Here is a 21,040-nt window from a genome sequence, read left to right as displayed (position 1 = left end):
CCGCCATACTAGTAACGGAATCTAAATAAGAAAATACAGAAATAGTTATTTGAGGAAATACACAAGTCTAAAAGACCATATAGTGCATGAGCAGACGTATCCAGATATCGTGATTGCACAGCCCCAATGGACATAACGCCACTTCCCCATATCCCGAATCCAGTGAAAAATTATCTGAAAGAAAAAAATATAGGAATGCATAAAAGTTAAAAATCAAAAAACTTGTTTTTGACCAGAGAAAACTTGCGGAATAAACCTAGGATATATATTTTGTATACACAAATCACATACTTTACAGCAAGACAGTCGACCTTTAGAATGCAAAGAGAGAGGGCAAACCACAAACGTCGCTACAGCCTTTGGGTAAATAAAGTTTATTTTATTTTAATCCAGTGGAGTGCTGCCCTTTTTCCCTTTTCTATATTTGTTGGATTGGCTTATATCCACATTTGGGCCTGTGCACCCTTCTCTTCCAAGTTCCATTGTGACGGTGCTGCCATCCCCCTTTTTTTCTTTTTATATACAGCCGTTGTTTGGCATTTGCACGTCTTTTCCATACGGACTTATTATTTCAAGTATGTCTACTAGTGACCATATTACACCCGGAGGCCTCACATATTCACAGGAAGCAGTCGACAGGATTTTATGCTCGATTGAGGGAGATGCCACGTTCCTTACCACTCCTACAGCTAAGGAGCTAAAGAGGAAATATGAATTCCTATCAAAGAGGTCCATCTCTTTGCGTCTCCACATGACCACCCTTGGCGAATATTTTAAAGCACAGCGTATACCGAGAGGGATGAGATCCACTTTATGCCCTAATCTGTTTTCTGGTTGTCCATTATTTTGTAAAAAATTTGAAAACCTTTCAAACAGGTATGCATTGGACTTTATACTGCTCAACATTGAATTTCTACAGGGCGAACTGTCTAATGTCACACATGAATTGGCAAGTGTGGAACAATTATTGATTAATCTGTCTACAGTTGATGAATTTGGGACATATAATGATACTTTGTCTATTCAGCTTCAGTCCTTTCGTACTGAGATTGAGGAAGGTAAACGCCTTAAATGGAACCGGGACTGCGACGACTATAAAAAGGGAAACATCTATTCCTGGCAATCCAGTGACAAAAATGTCAATACAAACAAGGATGCATGGAAAAAGAAATATAAAACCACACATGATGCATCTTCCGTTGACCAGGCTTTTTTAGGGGTAAGAGAGATGGAACAATCCGGAGACAACGTATCCGGCGTGGAGGCCGCAGACACAGGAGATACCAGAAAACAACGCAACAACAAATCCCGACCACCGGGCCGAAACATGCCGTCCAGGAAGAAGTAACGGTTGTTAATCTTTCTTCTAAAAACCTGACTGATGCTCAAGTGAGTGTGCTGAGTAAGGGGCTTTCATTTTGCCCTCAAGCCAATGCAGATTGGTTCGAACTTGATTTTGATTTGTGTACTTTTTTTCGTGCAATCAAGTTGAAAATTTGGTTTCATGGTAGGGAGCGGATCGAGTATGCCAAGATGAGTGAACTCTCTCTTGGCATGCTCGATCTCTCACCCAGAAGTAGTTTTAACCCAGTCATCAATGAGCCTGCAGTTGAGGCATATATGGCTGCTGTTAAATCTGACATTCAGAATTTGAAAGCTGTATATTCTTCTCAACCCTTTAGTCATCCCAATGTGACAACAGAAGAGATGGTAGCTCTTAAAGAACTCAAGCTCGACCACGAACTTACCATTAAGGCCGCGGATAAAGGCGGGGCGGTGGTCGTGCTTGACACCCATAAGTATATCGCCGAAATTAAGCGGCAATTGGGTGATAGAACCATCTATAGACATATTGACTCTGACCCAAGATTTAAAATTGCAGGGTTGATTGACAGTGTATTGACGGAAGCCCTTCATGCGGGGGTCATTGACGAGGGGCTTGTGGAGTATGTTACAGTGGCACATCCTGTCACTCCGGTGCTCTATGTGCTGCCTAAGATCCACAAGTCCCTCGTTGATCCACCTGGCCGCCCCATTGTTTCGGGCTCCGATTCAATATTTAGTCACATATCCATTTTCCTTGATAAAATTCTGTGCAGCTTTGCATGTGGAGGTAGTTCATACATTCGCGATACTAGCGATTTTTTGCTTAAACTGCAGGAGATTGATCTGGTTGATGTATCTGATGTGACATTAGCATCATTTGATGTGACCTCACTCTATACATCAATAGATCATCATAAGGGTTTGACAGCGGTTTCTTCTATGTTGGATAAATCCACATTTACAGATGGCGCTCAACAGTTTATATTATCTCTACTTGAAATTGTACTCAGACAGAATTACTTCTTATTTCAGGACTCATATTATGTACAAGAACAGGGCGTAGCGATGGGGTCCAATGTGGCCCCAACTTACGCAAATATTTTTATGCGTCAGTTTGAGGAAGATGTCGTCTATGGAAACCACCACTTCCAACATATCAGGGCGTGGTGGCGGTACATAGACGACATCTTCCTCATCTGGACGGGCGATCTGCAGAAACTTTTTGATTTCCATGGTTACCTTAATGGAGTTGATGAGGCACTGCAGTTCACCTTGGTTCATTCTCCTGTTGAGATGCAGTTCCTCGATACTCGCGTGATCCTGTCGGCGGGTAAAATAGAGACAGAGCTGTTCACGAAACCTACCGACAGGAACACACTACTGACTTACAACAGTAATCACCCTAGATCAATGGTAAAATCTCTCCCATACTCTCAGTTTCTGAGAGTCAAACGTATAGTCTCTGACCCCACTACATCGAGTAGCACGCTTGATGTAGTATTGCATAAATTTGAGCAACGAGGTTACCCAACCAAATTGCTGCATGAGAAAAAGAAACTGGTCGGTCAACTCAATAGGGATGATATCCTTAAAAGGAAAGTGCAACAAGTGAAAACCAGTAGGATTCCTTTTATTTCCACCCATTGTGAACAGAGTGTCGACATTAACAACATTATTCGACGTCACTGGGGCATACTGGGTGGCTGTCTCAACACCGTTAAGGAATTCCATTCTCCCCCTATTATGTCCTACCGTAGATCCAAGAGTCTTAAGGACCAATTGGTTAGGGCAGACGTAGGAACCGCAAAAGTGACAAGACAACGTACACTGACTGGTGCCAGTGTTGGTTGCTTCCATGTTTGTCCTGCGTAAATTGCAAATATATCATCAAGGGTAGGTCCTTTGTACACCCACAAACCGGAGTCTCATATCAGATAAGACATTATCTGACTTGTGACTCCAATCACGTTATATACGTGATTGTTTGTCCGTGTAATTTGCTATACGTTGGAGAAACATCAACTGATTTCAAGACACGATTCAATAATCATCGACTTAGTGTCAGGAAGAAACGACTGGACTTACCAGTCTCTAAACACTTTGCCAATTACAAACATACTGAGAAAGATCTGAAGTGTTATATTATTGACCATATACCAATGCCAAGGAGAGGTGGCAACAGAATCGGACTCCTAAAAAAGAGAGAGCTCAAATGGATTTATACGCTCAATTCCCTGCAGCCATGTGGTCTCAATGTGGACTACAGGGTTGGAGTGGGTTAGCTGTGTGGTTTGCCCTCTCTCTTTGCATTCTAAATGTCGACTGTCTTGCTGTAAAGTATGTGATTTGTGTATACAAAATATATATCCTAGGTTTATTCCGCAAGTTTTCTCTGGTCAAAAACAAGTTTTTTGATTTTTAACTTTTATGCATTCCTATATTTTTTTCTTTCAGATAATTTTTCACTGGATTCGGGATATGGGGAAGTGGCGTTATGTCCATTGGGGCTGTGCAATCACGATATCTGGATACGTCTGCTCATGCACTATATGGTCTTTTAGACTTGTGTATTTCCTCAAATAACTATTTCTGTATTTTCTTATTTAGATTCCGTTACTAGTATGGCGGGGTGTGATGAGGAGAACCCTCAGAGTGAGGTGGCGATGGATGGATTTTTGACCGGTGTAGCGGTGCGACTCTGCATTTACATGCGGATGCGCTTCCGCTCTATGGTCATAGTAGGGTGCTCCACTTCAATTTGTAGGTGTGGCCCTCTCCCTAGTCCACTTAGCCACTGCGACACTCGGACATTGCTATATGTCTTTTTTTCACCCTGAGCCTGTGGTATATCGGGATTACTAGTTGTTCTCAGTAGCAGCGTAATTCAGTGGGCATTCTGCCCTTATTCAAAATGGCGGCGTTAGCGTTACAGCCCAAGAGCGCACGCGTCACGTGACGAGGCTAATGCCAGACGGAAGCACAGTTTATGCGTCATAGGGGCATGCGCATTGGCGATTCAGGTACGCCGGATCGCACATGTCTACATGGACTACAGCCGCTCTCCCTCCTGCATCCATCATATGTATCACCTGTAACAGTAAGCACTTTGCACTTTATGTAATTATCTACAGCTGGCACTCGTTATGTGATTTATGGAATACAAATGTATTGTACTATTTATATTCACTATATTATTTCACAATTGTATGTATCACGATTCAATGTCTCTGTATGTTTGATTTCATTGCTTCATATATTTATAATGTATCATGTATTTTGATTCTTTATTAATTATGTCCACTTAATATGTAATTGTCTTGGATTGATTGTAACACTATATATACTCAGAGTTTTGATGTGTACACACTGCTTGAGGAAGGCTCCTGTGTAAGAGCCGAAACGTCGCTACAGCCTTTGGGTAAATAAAGTTTATTTTATTTTAATCCAGTGGAGTTCTGCCCTTTTTCCCTTATATATATATATATATATATATATATATATATATATATATATATATAATCACATTTAATTATTAAGCTAAAATGATCTAGTGCATGGTAATACATTTGCTTTTCACTTTATGGTTATCACCTTCCTACCAACACATCTGCCTTCTTTTTTTATCAGTGAACCTAGAACTACTTATCATTCAGTTTCTATTCTATACCACTTGTGCAAGATTATTTACAAAAAAAACACACTATAACAGAATTATAGCACACCTAGGAAAAAATAGATTTGTAGAAGAATGATAATAACAACAAGCACCTTGACAAATTGCTATGGTTTGTACTTTCCTTTACAAGGTATGTAAATGCAGATTTATGGATACTTGTGTTTTTTTATCTTAACATTTGTCAATTAGTAAGGTGCTTGTTGTCTTCCAATCTTTCAATTAATGTAGAATTGAATTATATGCCATTTAGAAAAAACAAAACAAAAAAACGTCATGGTATATACAGTACAGACCACAGACAACTGAAAATATGTCATATTCTAGGTTTGATTACTGCTTTGCACACTCTTGGCATTCTCTTGATGAGCTTCAAGAGGTAGTCCCCTGAAATGGTCTTCCAACAGTCTTGAAGGAGTTCCCAGAGATGCTTAGCACTTGTTGGCCCTTTTGCCTTCACTCTGCGGTCCGGCTCACCCCAAACCATGTCGATTGGGTTCAGGTCCGGTGACTGTGGAGGCCAGGTCATCTGACAGGGCACACCTGTGAAGTGAAAACCATTTCAGGGGACTACCTCTTGAAGCTCATCAAGAGAATGCCAAGAGTGTGCAAAGCAGTAATAAAAGCAAAAGGTGGCTACTTTGAAGAACCTAGAATATGACATATTTTCAGTTGTTTCACACTTGTTTGTTATGTATATAATTCCACATGTGTTAATTCATAGTTTTGATGCCTTCAGTGTGAATCTACAATTTTCATAGTCATAAAAAAATAAAACTCTTTGAATGAGAAGGTGTGTCCAAACTTTTGGTCTGTACTGTATACAGTGGCGGAAATAATTATTTGACCCCTCACTGATTTTGTAAGTTTGTCCAATGACAAAGAAATGAAAAGTCTCAGAACAGTATCATTTCAATGGTAGGTTTATTGTAACAGTGGCAGATAGCACATCAAAAGAAAAATCGAAAAAATAACTTTAAATAAAAGATAGCAACTGATTTGCATTTCATTGAGTGAAATAAGTATTTGAACCCTCTAACAAAAAAAGACTTAATACTTGGTGGAAAAACCCTTGTTTGCAAGCACAGAGGTCAAACGTTTCTTGTAATTGATGACCAAGTTTGCGCACATTTTAGGAGGAATGTTGGTCCACTCCTCTTTGCAGATCATCTCTAAATCCCTAAGGTTTCGAGGCTGTCTCTGTGCAACTCTGAGCTTGAGCTCCCTCCATAGGTTTTCGATTGGATTAAGGTCCGGAGACTGACTAGGCCACTCCATGACCTTAATGTGCTTCTTCTTGAGCCACTCCTTTGTTGCCTTTGCTGTATGTTTTGGGTCATTGTCGTGCTGGAACACCCATCCACGACCCATTTTCAGTTTCCTGGCAGAGGGAAGGAGGTTGTCGCTCAGGATTTCACGATACATGGCTCCGTCCATTTTCCCGTTTATGCGAATAAGTTGTCCTGTGCCCTTAGCAGAAAAACACCCCCAAAGCAAAATGTTTCCACCCCCATGCTTGACGGTGGGGACGGTGTTTTGGGGGTCATAGGCAGCATTTTTCTTCCTCCAAACACAGCGAGTTGAGTTAATGCCAAAGAGCTCTATTTTGGTCTCATCAGACCACAGCACCTTCTCCCAGTCACTCTCTGAATCATTCAGGTGTTCATTGGCAAACTTCAGACGGGCCTGCACATGTGCCTTCCTGAGCAGGGGGACCTTGCGAGCCCTGCAGGATTTTAATCCATTGCGGTGTAATGTGTTTCCAATGGTTTTCTTGGTGACTGTGGTCCCTGCTAATTTGAGGTCATTAACTAACTCCTCCCGTGTAGTTCTAGGATGCTTTTTCACCTTTCTCAGAACCATTGACACCCCACGAGGTGAGATCTTGCGTGGAGCCCCAGAGCGAGGTCGATTGATGGTCATTTTGTGCTCCTTCCATTTTCGAACAATCGCACCAACAGTTGTCACCTTCTCTCCCAGCTTCTTGCTAATGGTTTTGTAGCCCATTCCAGCCTTGTGCAGGTCTACAATTTTGTCTCTGACATCCTTGGACAGCTCTTTGGTCTTTCCCATGTTGGAGAGTTTGGAGTCTGCTTGATTGATTGATTCTGTGGACAGGTGTCTTTTATACAGGTGACTAGTTAAGACAGGTGTCCTTAATGAGGGTGACTAATTGAGTAGAAGTGTCTAACCACTCTGTGGGAGCCAGAACTCTTAATGGTTGGTAGGGGTTCAAATACTTATTTCACTCAATGAAATGCAAATCAGTTGCTATCTTTTATTTAAAGTTATTTTTTCGATTTTCCTTTTGATGTGCTATCTGCCACTGTTACAATAAACCTACCATTGAAATGATACTGTTCTGAGACTTTTCATTTCTTTGTCATTGGACAAACTTACAAAATCAGTGAGGGGTCAAATAATTATTTCCGCCACTGTATATATCCAACAAAGAAAAACAGCAGCACTAATGGTGGATCCTGGTGCAAATTCCTCCAACCACAGGCCAACTGGTCATCAATGGTAGTAGTTCTCCAAAAAAGAGGCAGCACTCTAATATAAAAGTGAAAAGACCCGCTTCTTTATTCCCCTCTGCAAAGGAAAATAAAGCGGGTCTTTTCACTTTTATATTAGAGTGCTGCCTCTTTTTTGGAGAACTAATATATATATATATATATATATATATATATATATATATATAATAACAAATACCGCAGCAGCACAGTCAGACAGCGTGCACTGGGTGCAATTCCTCACAGAGTTCAGCTTCTCCTCCACGATATGTACTTTCCAAAGAACGAGGCACCACTTCCATATTTCGGTGACAGGGTGAAGACCCCAAACTTTATTCCCCAGCAACGTTTCGGCCTACTCAATGAGGCCTTTGTCAAGCTGCCTCATTGAGTAGGCCGAAACGTTGCTGGGGAATAAAGTTTGGGGTCTTCACCCTTTCACCGAAATCTGGAAGTGCTGCCTCGTTCTTTGGAAAGTATATAATACATATATTAGAGGAGGAGGTGTATATATCATCCAGAATGTTTACATGGTTGAGGTAAAAAGAATACAGGAAAGCTGGGTTACATTAACAAAGCGTATTTTGATGAGGTCCTTTTTCAAATATGTTTGATGTGCTGGATTTTTCATGGATTGACAGGTAGGTTTCATAGTGAGACATGCAATTCACTTCCCGCTCCAGTACAAAATTTCCCCGTAGCCTGAGCCAACTCAAGCATAGCTGTTCTACCCCTAACCTGAGTCAACCCAAGCATAGCTGTTGGGCTTGTTAGTGGGGGAATAAAGACAGGGCTGGAAGGCTCATTCAGGGTCAAAGCCTGGAAAATGATGATCTGCTGGCTGTGCAAAGCCTCATCTTCTGTTGCTTTGCTGAGTACCAAGGTGAGGAAACCTATGTTTAGTTTGCGCCCATATGGCCAGGCATTTTCTGTATGTTCGTATGGCCAGGCATTTACCTGTTGATCGCTCAAAGTGACTGCTTAGCTTTGGATATCAATGTATTTCTTATTTTGGAAACTGTATAGGATTTTTAACCCTTGCAAGCCTGTGCTTGATGTCGATGTCAACCAAACCCACACATACAGATCCAGACTATATATATATATATATATATATATACACACACACACACACACACACACACACACACACACACACTCTTATGTAGGCTATTCAATAATTACAATTGTTACAGTATAGCAAGGCATTTCCTACCTTACAAAAAAATATGTGTAACCAGGGTTAAAATTCATTTATAAACTAAATAGGGCAAACAATATATCATTCCCAATACAATATGACTGTATAAGAAAAATAAATAACTTACAAGAGAAATACGCATCTGGTAATTGCACAGGTCTCAGACGTGCTGCTGGTCCATTTACCACAATGAAATCATTAGAGGAGTTTATGTAAGATGTTAGATAAGCAATATTTTCACAACGCGATTCCTCCATGCCTAATATATGGACAATATATACAGTTAATATTATTAACATTAATAACACATATACATACAACTCTTCACATTATTTATTTAACCCACTTGGTATAATTTGGGACGCTAATATAGCAATATTTCATGACTCCTATGTAACTAGGGGTGCATGCCTTTTTTGTGAAGCTCCTAACTATCTGGTCACAGACATGGTTGCCTTTGTCTGGTGTCTTCTCACATGCATTTTCCCAGAGAAGAGGAGCAACAGCTATTGCAGTACCCCAGAGGACTACTGCAAACAGGTTAATTTGCTACTTAATGAGTTAATGTTTAATGTTAATGTTAATGCACTTTTTCAATGTGATGTTTGTAATTCAAGAGCTGAAACACAAACATTGTTTAGTTATTTTGCCCTGCACAGTGATAGGAGTTGGGCCCTTCTCCTCAGGGTCAGGAGCTGAGTAGTGTAGCTCAAACAGCCAGAGAGTGAGGAAGCAGATGTCCTACTCTAAAGAACCTCCGTTCTTGCATGCTGAGGACGAGATACCATCCTCAGAGAGAAAGAAGTACAGAATATGCAGACTGTTTAGGACCAATTTAAAGGACTGGTGCAAAGAATAGACAGTAAGTGCAAATGCTTCTATACAGCAACGTGCCTAACTGCTAGTGGAAAGGGCTCTTCACTTCGGACCACCACGCTTTTACCATGGATTAGCTACACGTTGTAGGATCTACACCCTGCTGTGGGAATTTTAGTACATATAGAGGCCTTGTGAACCACTTTGGTCGACTTGGAAAATAGTCTGGATCTGAGACTCATCATACCTCATCATCTTGTGACTGAAAGTGCACTTTTCCTTACTGTGGCTGGATGTACCACAAGTTCTATTTTGCACGAAGTAAAGAAATACTGTTATACTTTTACTTCTGGTCTTATTCTTCAAACCACCTTTCCACTGCACTGAATCCCAGGGAGCAACGGTCGTGTGACAGTGACAACATCTTGTCATGGCCACTACCACCTCCTCTGCACCGGACCCTTCAGGGCTCGCTGCACATGTCCAGGTGTAACGTCTTATTTAGATGATATAAGCATTGCTTTCTTGACATACTGTATATGCTTACCATGGTCAGACAGAAGCAAGAGATTAACACATTTGTCTAAATTCATTTGTTTAAGTCCATCCATCAACATTCCTACAATTCGGTCTACATCTGTGAGGGCTTTTATCACCTGCATAGACACAAAAGAAAACTGGTTATCGTTTTATAAAATGTGCATAAAATTTCAAGAAGGATACTGTATGATTACTGCCTGAGGTTTCCTACCTAAAGGGGACTGAACATGCAGGCAGCATGTTATAGAGCAGGAGGAGCTGAGCAGATTGATATATAGTTTTGTGGAAAAAGATTCGGTAAAAATTGTATTTCATTCATTTAAATTCCTTCTCATTTTGAGCTTTGAAGTCAAGGAGGCGGTGCCATCAGTGATTGACAGCAAATTGTGTATACATACTCGTAGAGGGAAAGCTGTCAATCACCGATAGGACCTCCTCCTTGATGTCAAAGCCCAGAATGAGCAAAAACTTAAATGAAGACATTACAAGCTTTACTGAATCTTTTCCTATAAAACTATATGCCAGTCTGCACAGCTCCTACCATTCTATAACATACATTTGATGGTGAAAGGTTCCATTTAAATGAATATAATATGCACTACTGCAATAACATATGGATAGCAAATCTAAGCTGGGAGCCTATTATTGGGTATTACCATTATCCCCATTAGGTTATTAATTATTGGATTTGGGTTTTCCAATTTGTTACTCTATCAAAGTAAGCAGAATGTTAATTGCAAAGTCAACTATTATATTGTACCTGTACCAATAAAAGGTTCAGGACTTAAAGGCTGTATACTGGATAGGCATAAGGAAATATTTGCACGTTTCAATAAAATGAAAAGGGGTATCGGCTTTGAAAAATTAATTTATTCTAGAAGAGTCCGACAACAGTATACTAATCAGCTTTAGGGCCTTTTTACACGACCGTATGCCCTCCGAGATATATACGGTCCGTGAGCGGGCCATATTTCCCGCAGTGGCATTGATCGTGTGCACGGGAGCACACAGCATCATAGATTACAGTGATGCTGTGCACGTCGGGCCGCCCGCGGGGCTATTGTCCTGCACTCCTAAGATCGTATGAGTGCGGGATATTAGCCCCGCGGGCAGCCCAACGTACACAGCATCATTGTAATCTATGATGCTGTGTACTCCCATGCACACGATCAATGCCGCTCTGGGACATATGGCCCGTTCACAGACCGTATATCTCGGAGGGCATACGGTCATGTGCAAGGGCCCTTATCCTGCTGGGGAACAGACATGAGTCGATCAAGTGTTTGACTGCTTTTGAAGGTGTATGGGCACCTTAGCTTTCAGATTACCCATATACAGACGATTTTATATTTTGGGTGTAAAATATGCAAGGACATTGACCTCCACGCGGAAGAGACATACTTCAGCATCACATCAACACATGCGCAGTTCAGGCGATTTTGGCCTTGACAAGAATCAGGGCCAGGGGCTGATTGGCTATAGACCATACAGGGAGATTTCCCGGTGGGCTGATGCCCAAGGGGCCGTCTGAGCCCTCCTCATGGCTGGCCAGTGGAAGTTTTTGGGTCCATGATTATATCATCACTCCCTTGCCTTGTCAATCAAAGCAGGGAGGAAGGGGCTGGGTGCTGTTAGGAATAGAGCTTTGGTGCAGTGAGATCAACAGTGACAGTGGCTCATTTGCATATTTGGAAAAGCCTCATAACTCAAGAGCAGAGCTTTGGATCAGGAAGCAGAATTTTTTTTTTTACTTAGGTGATCTAAAGCTTCCCATGTCCTTGGTTTGATAGGAAGCTTGCTTGTAACAGGCTTCCTTTAAGTCTCCAGCCCTTATTTTTTATTTTATTTTTCTCATCTCTGCATTTCAAAAGCCATACCTTTTTTATTTTTCTATTGATATAGCCATATGGGAATTTGCTTTATGTGGGACAAGTTGTATTTTTTTAATGCTACCATTTTTGAGTACCTCTACTGTATTGTTTAACTTTTAAAAATGCTTTTGATAGCATAAAAAAAAAAACAATTCCTATCTGTTTCCCCTAAAAACTATGGTGGAACAAAAGGCTGGAGAGGGGTGCTTGCTGGGAGGTTGGTAGAGACAAAGATCCAAATGGCAGGAAATTGCATCTAGTGGTATCAAAAATCAAGAGCCAGAAAGAAAAAATAAATAAATAAATATGTTTGGATTTGAACCTACAGCTCCAGTATAGCCTCTCCTTTTGGCCTACAACTCCTCCGAAACGCTTTCAACTCAATCTAGATGTATATAAACTTTGTTATTTCTGTAATTTGACCTGATGGAGGCATTAGTCCTGTGCTGAAATATATCCTGCCATTTAGATTTACATTTCTACCAACCTTCTGGCAAGCACCCATCTCCAGCTTTTAGTTCCTATCTGTTATCTGCAGCATTGCACAAAGGTATCCGATGCCCACCAATGCAAGTGCTAGCTACTGCCACCATGATTACATACTTCTCCCAGTGCTGTACCCTAGTGATTCTGCACTATGGGTGTGCCCTAGTGTGTTTTTTCTTCCTTTCAGCATAATGTTTAGGGGTTTGTTTTTACAAGATTCACTGCACAGTAAAAATGGCATATTAATATTATTCTGCCAGCCAACACAATTATGTAGATACCAAAATTTATGTTTTTTGTTACATTTTACTACTTTTTAAAAATGAAAGTGCTTTTTAGAAAAAAGATTGCCATGTGTTGCCATATTCTAACACCTATAACTTTTTTATTTTTCCACCAATAGAGCTGTCATAGGCATGTTTTTTGTGGGGTGATCTGTACATTTTCCTGATCTGATTTTGGGATACATGTGACCTTTTGATCATTTTTAGTAAAAAAATTTGAGGATGCAAGGTGAAGAAAAAAAAAAACAATTTCGGAAATGGGGATTTGTTTTATACATCGTTCACTCTGGGGGCTAAATAGTGGGATAATATAATAGATTGTGTCATTACAGATGTGATCATACCAATTATTTTCATCTTCTGATCACTTGTATTACAGTAGATAGTAAGTCTCACATGCAGTCTATTACTTCCTGTCAGAAGAGGATGTAATAGCAGTTGGGACAGGTCAGGACTGGGGGCCTTCAGAAGGTTCCCGGCTGCTTGACAACTACTCAACACTGCAATTGCATTTGTGGGGTACCAACTGGAGGACAGAGGAGCTCCCCTACTCTTTCTAACCTATCAGATGCTGTGCTGTGGGGGGTTAAACTACCAGAATCTGAGTTATCTCTGATCCTGGCAGTGTTAGAAGCATGCAAGTTTTATAATAGAGCTGGCACCCACAAGCAATGGTGCAGGCACAGCTCCGGAGCCATCACCATGATGTACTATTACAGGACTGAGCATTAACTACCATTGCCCAATGATGTAATAGTATGTCGATGAGCAGGAAGGGGTTAAGATATTGCACCATAGTTAAAAACAGATCTTTATTTTTGTATCACAAGTTGTAGATGGGAAACAAATCTTGCAAATACCAAACTAGTGAACACCAGCTCTGCCATGCATATTAAGATAATAGGAATTAAAGAAAACATTCAGGTGTTTTACTTACTGCAGAGCTGACTGGACCATGCCAGTGTCCTGATGAATCTGGTTCTTCTAAATACAGAGTGTAAAAGTGTGGTCTAAATCAAACAGTGCCAAGAACGACACACACTTGTCAATCATTTTGAATGAACACACAACAGCATTCTTAATGTTCTAACATGTTAGGCTCTATACATAAGAATGGAGCACTGCAGGTTTTAACTGCAGAAAAGTGTAAAGTTTTTCACTCTGGTAGTTCACTGGCACAATATTGCATGCCTATGATGCTAATATTATTGTCTCCTGAACTTCTGTATACCACATAATGTAACTGTGGAGCATCATTCCTTAGAACTCTACAACAGAGCTCCCCAACCTTTTGTATGTTGTAGGCCACATTCAACTTTCATTGATGGTCACGAGCAAAAGGCAATTCAAAAACAGAGGAGAGAAATTTTGAATGTGGAGAAACAAAACATGAAATTGCAAACATTTGCTGATAAATATTTTACTGTGAACTTTAACACTAGTATAACACCATTCAAATTGGCACTGTTTGGTGGTAAATCTAGGATAGGTCTCTAACAATGTCAATAGCCAGTAGATGTGGTCATAACTAAGGACTCCCATGGCAGCCACATGTGGCTCCCAAGCCACTGATTTGGGACCACTGCTCTACAATGTGCTATCCCCCTGTTAAATTGCCAACTGGGTGCTAGCATTCCCCTTGTCAAAGGGGTGTGTCCCTACAAAGTTTGTCATTGTGCAATCACAGCTGTCAGGGTCAGACACATCCCTTTGAAAATGGGAATGGTAACAACCAGCCATTTACCCATAACTGTCCAGGAGAATGTTATAGTTTGCTCATACACATACATATATATTTGTCATGGCTGTGTCTCGGTCTTGTTGTTGTGCGCCGTGACAAGTTAGCCGTGCATGCTGTTTGCCAGGGGCAACGTGTGGTTTGCAGCATGTGTGTGCTTTGCTCCTTCCTCGGGGTTCCTTCCCTGTCTGGTGCTGGAGAGCTTAATAACTTAGCTGAGTGTGGCCACTAGGGGTTTATATTGCCTGGCTTGTAGGCTGGAGTTAGTTGTCCTCTAGCCTCTGTTGGTGCTGAAGCTTTGCTCCTTTCCTGGGTGTTCCATTTGCCCAGTCCTTGAGGGCCACCTAGTGGGACATTGATGTCTCTCCGATGTCTTCCCATATTCTCCTTCCCTTCACTATCTGTTTTGTGGTATGGTGTTGTTTATGTATGAGTGGGTGTTGTGATATATTGTTTGATGTTCCATGTCTGGTTTGTCTATGGTGTATGCTCAGTCCTGCATGGATGCTAGTCATCTCCCTGTGTATCTGTGCCTTCAGTGAGAGGGCCCCAGGGTTCCCCAGAGGGGGAACTACAAATCAGTTAGCAGCTCTGTCTGCAGGTGCCTTCATGCATCCTGTCCGCATGGGGGTCCAGGCAGTTACTGGTTTGCTGGTTTCTATGTTTGGTGTTTGTACTGTGTCCTGTTTGGTGTGTGGGCTCCAGTACATATGCACGGGTTCCAGTCGTGTGGCTGCGGCAGGTAAGTGTGTTGTTCTGGATCGGTAGCTGTTCATGGTCTCCTCTTTTCCCTGCATCTAGGCCGGGAGAGAGTCCTGTTATTCCGTATCTTGGAGGAACAGGATGTCTCACACCCTTTCATTATCTGTAGGGCTGTTCAGGGATTCCAGGGTCCGAGGTTTCTGGGTATGAGTCGTCCTACCATCTGGGTCCGCTCAAACGGTGTGAGGAGTCAGGGCCAGGATTAGGGTGGCTGTAGGAGGTGACCTGCTCCCTTTTCCCTGTGTCCAGGACTAGCTGCCATCCCCATTTCTCCACGGTGTTTGGTGTGGAGTTTCCCACACTCCCCAACGTGACAATATGTCACTCAGAGTGGGAGTGATTCAGATAATGAAGGCGAGTTGATTATCAAATATTCATATAATTTTCTGCTATTATCAGCATTCACAAAATTCAACCACTGTGGCTCAGTAAGCACTAATGCCTTGCAGCACTGAGGTCCTAGGTTTAAATCTGCATGGAGTTTGTATGTTCTCTTTGTGTTTGTGTGAGTTTCTTTTGGTTTCCTCCCACACTTCGAAGACATACGGATAGGGAACTTAGATTTTGAGCCCCATTGTGTAGTGATGACAATATCTGTAAAGCAGTATTTGTAAATTTGAATGTCTCAAGACTATTCTACCTCATCACCTAAATTGCTCCAGAAGGAATGGTTTGTGTCATAGATGTACAGTACTGTATATTAGAAACTGAACTTAAAAGGGATTCTGTCACTTCTTTTTACCCTATAGAGATGCAGACATGCACGGGTAGATCGCCGCTAGCATGTCCGCAATATACCTGTCCCATATATCTGAGTGGTTTTATTGAGTGTAAAAAATGATTTTATATATATATATATATATATATATATAAATCAGCCTGGTAATAAGCCCAAGGCGCTGTACTAACCGTTCTTGAGCCCAGCCACGCCCCCCTGTGAAGGAGCCCAGCACCGCCTGTATCCAGGAATCTCCTCCTTGCTCACGAAGTCAGATTGCCGTAATCTTGCGATGCGCGAGCTCGCGCATGTGCAGTTCCTTGCCTGAGGCTGATGCCAGCACAGGGAAGGAACACTATGGTGACACAGCGCATGCGCGAGCTGACTTTGTGAGCAAGAAGGAGATTCCTGGATACAGGTGTGCTGGGCGCCTTCACAGGGGGGCGTGGCTGGGCTCCAGAACAGTTAGTGCAGCCCCTTGGGCTCCTTACCAGGCTGATTTACATATATATATATATATATATATATATATATATATATATAAAATAATTTTTTACACTCAATAAAACCACTCAAATATATGGGACAGGTATATTGCCGACATGCTAGCGGCGATCTAGCCGTGCATGTCCGCAACTCTATAGGGTAAAAAGAGGTGACAGAATCCCTTTAAGGAAATTCCCCAAAGTCTATGAAAGTGGTTTTATGATATTGCCTACAATTAAAGTACACTGTTGATCACATGAAAAGATATCTCACCTAATTTCTTCAGGTAGCTGCAACCATTTTAGAATAGACATGACTCTAGTTTCAAAAGGTACTGATCTGAAGAAAAAAAAAGTACTATATTAAATATTCAATAGGTTTTACAGAAGTCATTCTAGAGAAAATAGCAAAGGAAGGAACATGGTGCAATCTAACAAAACAAGAAATATGAAGGGTGCCACCACTTCAGTTCCTCTACTATTTCTTTTCAACCTACAGTTTGTAGAAAAAGAGTGAAGATTAAAGTAAGTGAAGGCCTTTTGACACAGGCCAATGATCGGGAAGGAACATTTCTAGGAACAATGGTTCAGCTGATCAGTCTTTCTAAACATGGTACCAATCAACCATCAAAAGTGCAAACCCTCATTTGGTGGCTGTTCAGATGTTTTATGCAGCCACAAAAGTAATCATTTTTCAGCAGCCTATCTCTCCAAGGGAACAGGATGTGCTACCGAAAATGTGAAATTGGCCTTAAACTACTATAAGTCTATTGTAAATGCCTGGTACAGAAGGAAAACTTAGCAGAGCAGTGTCTAAGAGATCAACTTTAAGAGCAACACAAGGTGCTGTTCAACATTGCGTTTGTGCATCCTATGGAAGTACATTCATTGCCAAAAAATAATCATAACACACCCAGATAGAAATGTCAGATTGCTGCAATACTCAGTATGCAGTTATGTATCAGGTATATTTGTAAATGATTACAAGTATAGTCCAATTCAACACTGGGTTTCGCCACAAGAGCACTTAAAAGCACTTCCCCCATTGCCCTGTAAAATGGCTCTCCGAAGCTACTTTTTAATAGTGTACTTCTTGGTGAGAGATCATTGACTGCTAAACCTGACTATGAAGTACTTGAATGAGTTTTGCCCAGTTGACATACTTTGGGAGGGGGCACCTCATTGGATTAAGAGAAGCAGGATAGTCGTTGGCAAATTGTGCAGTGGTTACATGGGTGCACACACATATAACAAACAGACTCTACGCGCCCAGACAGACCACCATTCGAGAGGATCATTTGATATGCCAACAATCACCATCAGCTCCCACACTTTTATTGTCCACCATCCAGACACAGGTGGCACCTTCAGTACACGCCCCTGTCTCTGACTGGACCATTTTCAGGAGCTTAGCAGAAGGAAATTTGGTGTCATACCACCCATTACATGTCCTGCCATTGACAGCAAGCCACCGTTGACTTTTTTTGCAGCAGTGTCAAGAACAAGAAAACTGGACTGTTATGGAGTGGAACCGTATTGTCTTTAGTGATGAATCCAGGTTCTGCTTCATATCCCATGACGGTCGGGTTTGAGTATGGAGGCCTTGTGCCGAGTGCTTCAATCCTGCCTTTGCTGTGGAGTGACACACTGCACCAACTGCTGGCGTGATAATCTGGGGAGCGATCACATATGACAGTTGTCACCCCTAGTAGTGATATGAGGGATACTAACAGCTCAGCGATATGTGCAAGACGTCCTGCAGGCCCATGTGTTGCCTCTCATAGCAGGGCTTCTAACCAGCATTTTTCAGCAGAATAATGCTCGCCCACAAACAGCAAGAGTTTCCCAAGAATGTCTCCTCCAGATTACAACACTTCCTTGGCCTTCCTGGTCACCAGACTTATCGCCAATCGAGCATTTATGGGACCAGCTGGGGTGTCAGCATCAGCATCCTTCAAGTGTGCAGGATCTACATGTCCATCTGTGGGTAAATGTGCATCAGAATACCATACAGAACCTGTATGTCTCCATGCCCAACCATATCTCATCTTGTATCCAGGATAGAAGAGGCCCAACAGGGTACTAGAGTCTCATTTCAGTTGTACTGCTTTCCCGCAATAAACGTATCCTTTCACTCTAATGTTGTAATCACTTACATATATCTAGATTACATTCACACAAAGTTCCATTCAATTCCAACTACTCCTTCTTGATGTTTTTTTTTTTTTGTCAATGAGCGGAAGTATTTCTCAATGTAAACCTTAGATGGGAGGCTCCAACATATTCAACTATAAATGCATACAGTGGCATGTGTTGCTTATAAAACCACAAAACGAAAAAAAAAAAATCTATGCCTCACAGGATACTTTTTAAAAATCTTTGCCTCTGAGTGGAATTGGGTAGTGTACTATACCAGTGTTCCTCAACTCCAGTTCTTAGGCCCCACCTGTCGGTCATGTTTTCAAGATTTCCTTAGTATTTAGCAAGTTATATAATTAGTGTCAGTGCATCAGGACTTCAGACAGGTATTTATTCTGTGGGATATTCTCAAATCATGACTGGTGGGTGGACCCTGAGGAATGGAGTTGCGGAACACTGCACTATACTATTCAATACAAATGAAAATAAAAGCATGGCTACACATACTGGCCTAGGTTTTGCTAAAAGAACACTCTTTTGGCATATCCTGTGTCAATGGGGCACTATAGATACATTTCAGCTTTCGCAGTTCATGCGTCCAAAGTAGCGTCAAAGGTGAGCATACACTTAGGCCTCCTGCACACGAACGTGTGCGCCCCATGGGACGCAATGCACAAACACCGACTGTGGGGCAGCCACAGCGGATGTTGGACCCATTCACTTTAATGAGTCCGCGATCCGCCCGTTCTGCAAAAATATAGGACATGCTCTGTCTTTTTACGGAACGGAAGTACGGGACAAAACCCCACGGAACCACTCAGCACCATTCCGCATTTCCGGATTTGCGGACCCATTCAAGTCAATGGGTCCACATCCGTGATGCGGAATGCACACAGAATTGCGGATCCGCGTATGCGGTCCGCAATACCGCAATGGGACACCTACGATCGTGTGCAATAGGCCTAAAGGTGAAATTTCCTTGAGACATATAGTGCAACATGGCTCACAGATATGAACCCAGCAGTTGTATTCAGGTACTAAGTTATAACTTGATTCAACCCTCTCAGTATTAGTTATGAGCTGCAGTATGAAAACATGGCTCATCATCCGTCTTCTAGGAAATCATTGTTCTAGACCAGATCTATAGAAACTTATCAAAAGTTTCCATAAATTCCATAACTTTTCCAAGCTTGTAATGTTAGGAAAGAGGTAATCTCCAAGTGTTTGAATTGGTCTAGTTTCAATCCTGTGAGCTATACTGTAGAACATTGTTAAACCATAATAAAGCTTGTAAATCACCCATTGTACTCTTTATAAATATTTGGATATGATCCTTTAATCTTTGTATCCGATCCAGGCCAGAAGAAAGTGGCAGTCTTTAACCCTTGGTTCATGGCAGTTATCCATACCTACAAAGGAAGAATGATAAATTGAACTAGATAGCCTAAGAATACTATATAAGCTTTACTATAACTGCTGTTTTTGGGGTTTGTTTTAGTGCTTTTATTTTATTTTTATTTTTCTCAAAACTATTTAATCACCATTATTTTTCTGGTGTTTTTTCCCTAAAGCGAAGGAGATGTCAGAATGACAGAAAAAAGACAGAGCTTCAACATACTGTAAAGTGTTTTTTTTTTTTTTTTTTAAATGCCATAAACCCAGAAATACCAATACCAAGTAACAAATACTCAAATTGCAAAAATAAGTATGTGTCCTGCTTTTCATATTTCCTATAGACTTTCAGCTAACATCTGCAGCTGCCATTTTTACTTAAAAAAACAACAAAGATAATTGCCACTAAACACCCCTACACAGATGTCGTTTTGCTCGGTTGATTTTGTCCAAAAGGTCTATAGAAAATGCTTGTGATTTTTTCCATACTACATGCGGTTTTTATGGCCTTTGCCTAAGTGTGAACAACAATGCTTTTTTCTGGTGTTTTTCCTCTATATGATGTCAAAACACCAGAAAATAACACCGAAAACTTGCTGCAGTTTTTAAAAAAAAATTCCAGATGCAAAAAACTCCACCTAATTAACAAAACGCTAGTAGCAGAAAATCTTTGAGTGTTATACATTTCATACTTCTCATAGATCATCATTGAACATCTGGAGCTGATGTTTTACCAAAAATACCACTAAAACCCTGGGTGTGAACCCATCCTTAGGGTAAGTTCACACGTGGCAGATATGTCCCATACATCTGAATAGGCTTTCTTAATATGAGGAGAGAAAAAAAACACATTCAGACATATAGAGCAGAATTGCCAGCTGCAAATGTCTGCAGCCAATTTGGCTCATGTGAACATACTGTGCTATATTTAAAGAAGTACGAATCACTGGGATTTTTTTTTTATGGTTGCCCTTGTTTGTAAGCAACGTGAGAGATAGGGTACTACCAGGGGCGTAGCTAAAGATTTATTTAACCAATCACTGGCAACAGGAGTCGCCCCAGAAGAGTGGAAATTAGCAAATGTTGTGCCGATTCA

General features: G+C 41.3%; 1 protein-coding gene across 2 annotated transcripts in view; it reads right to left on the bottom strand.

Moving 5' to 3' along the window:
• Positions 1–21,040, bottom strand: part of ENPP1 (ectonucleotide pyrophosphatase/phosphodiesterase 1) — a 164,159-nt gene that overhangs the window by 68,817 nt on the left and 74,302 nt on the right. For both annotated transcript variants that reach the window (XM_040429149.1, XM_040429150.1), the window contains exons 9-13: positions 19,852–19,961; positions 16,688–16,753; positions 13,648–13,720; positions 10,077–10,185; positions 8,841–8,972 (exon numbers count right to left, since the gene is read on the bottom strand). In XM_040429149.1, coding sequence (XP_040285083.1) covers positions 8,841–8,972; positions 10,077–10,185; positions 13,648–13,720; positions 16,688–16,753; positions 19,852–19,961 — 490 coding nt within the window. The remainder of the gene's footprint in view (positions 1–8,840; positions 8,973–10,076; positions 10,186–13,647; positions 13,721–16,687; positions 16,754–19,851; positions 19,962–21,040) is intronic.

Source organism: Bufo bufo, chromosome 4, assembly GCF_905171765.1.
Source record: "Bufo bufo chromosome 4, aBufBuf1.1, whole genome shotgun sequence".
Taxonomy (NCBI): Eukaryota; Metazoa; Chordata; class Amphibia; order Anura; family Bufonidae; genus Bufo; species Bufo bufo.
The sequence above is the reverse complement of the archived record's forward strand: the minus strand, read 5'-3'. Positions and strand labels throughout refer to the sequence as shown.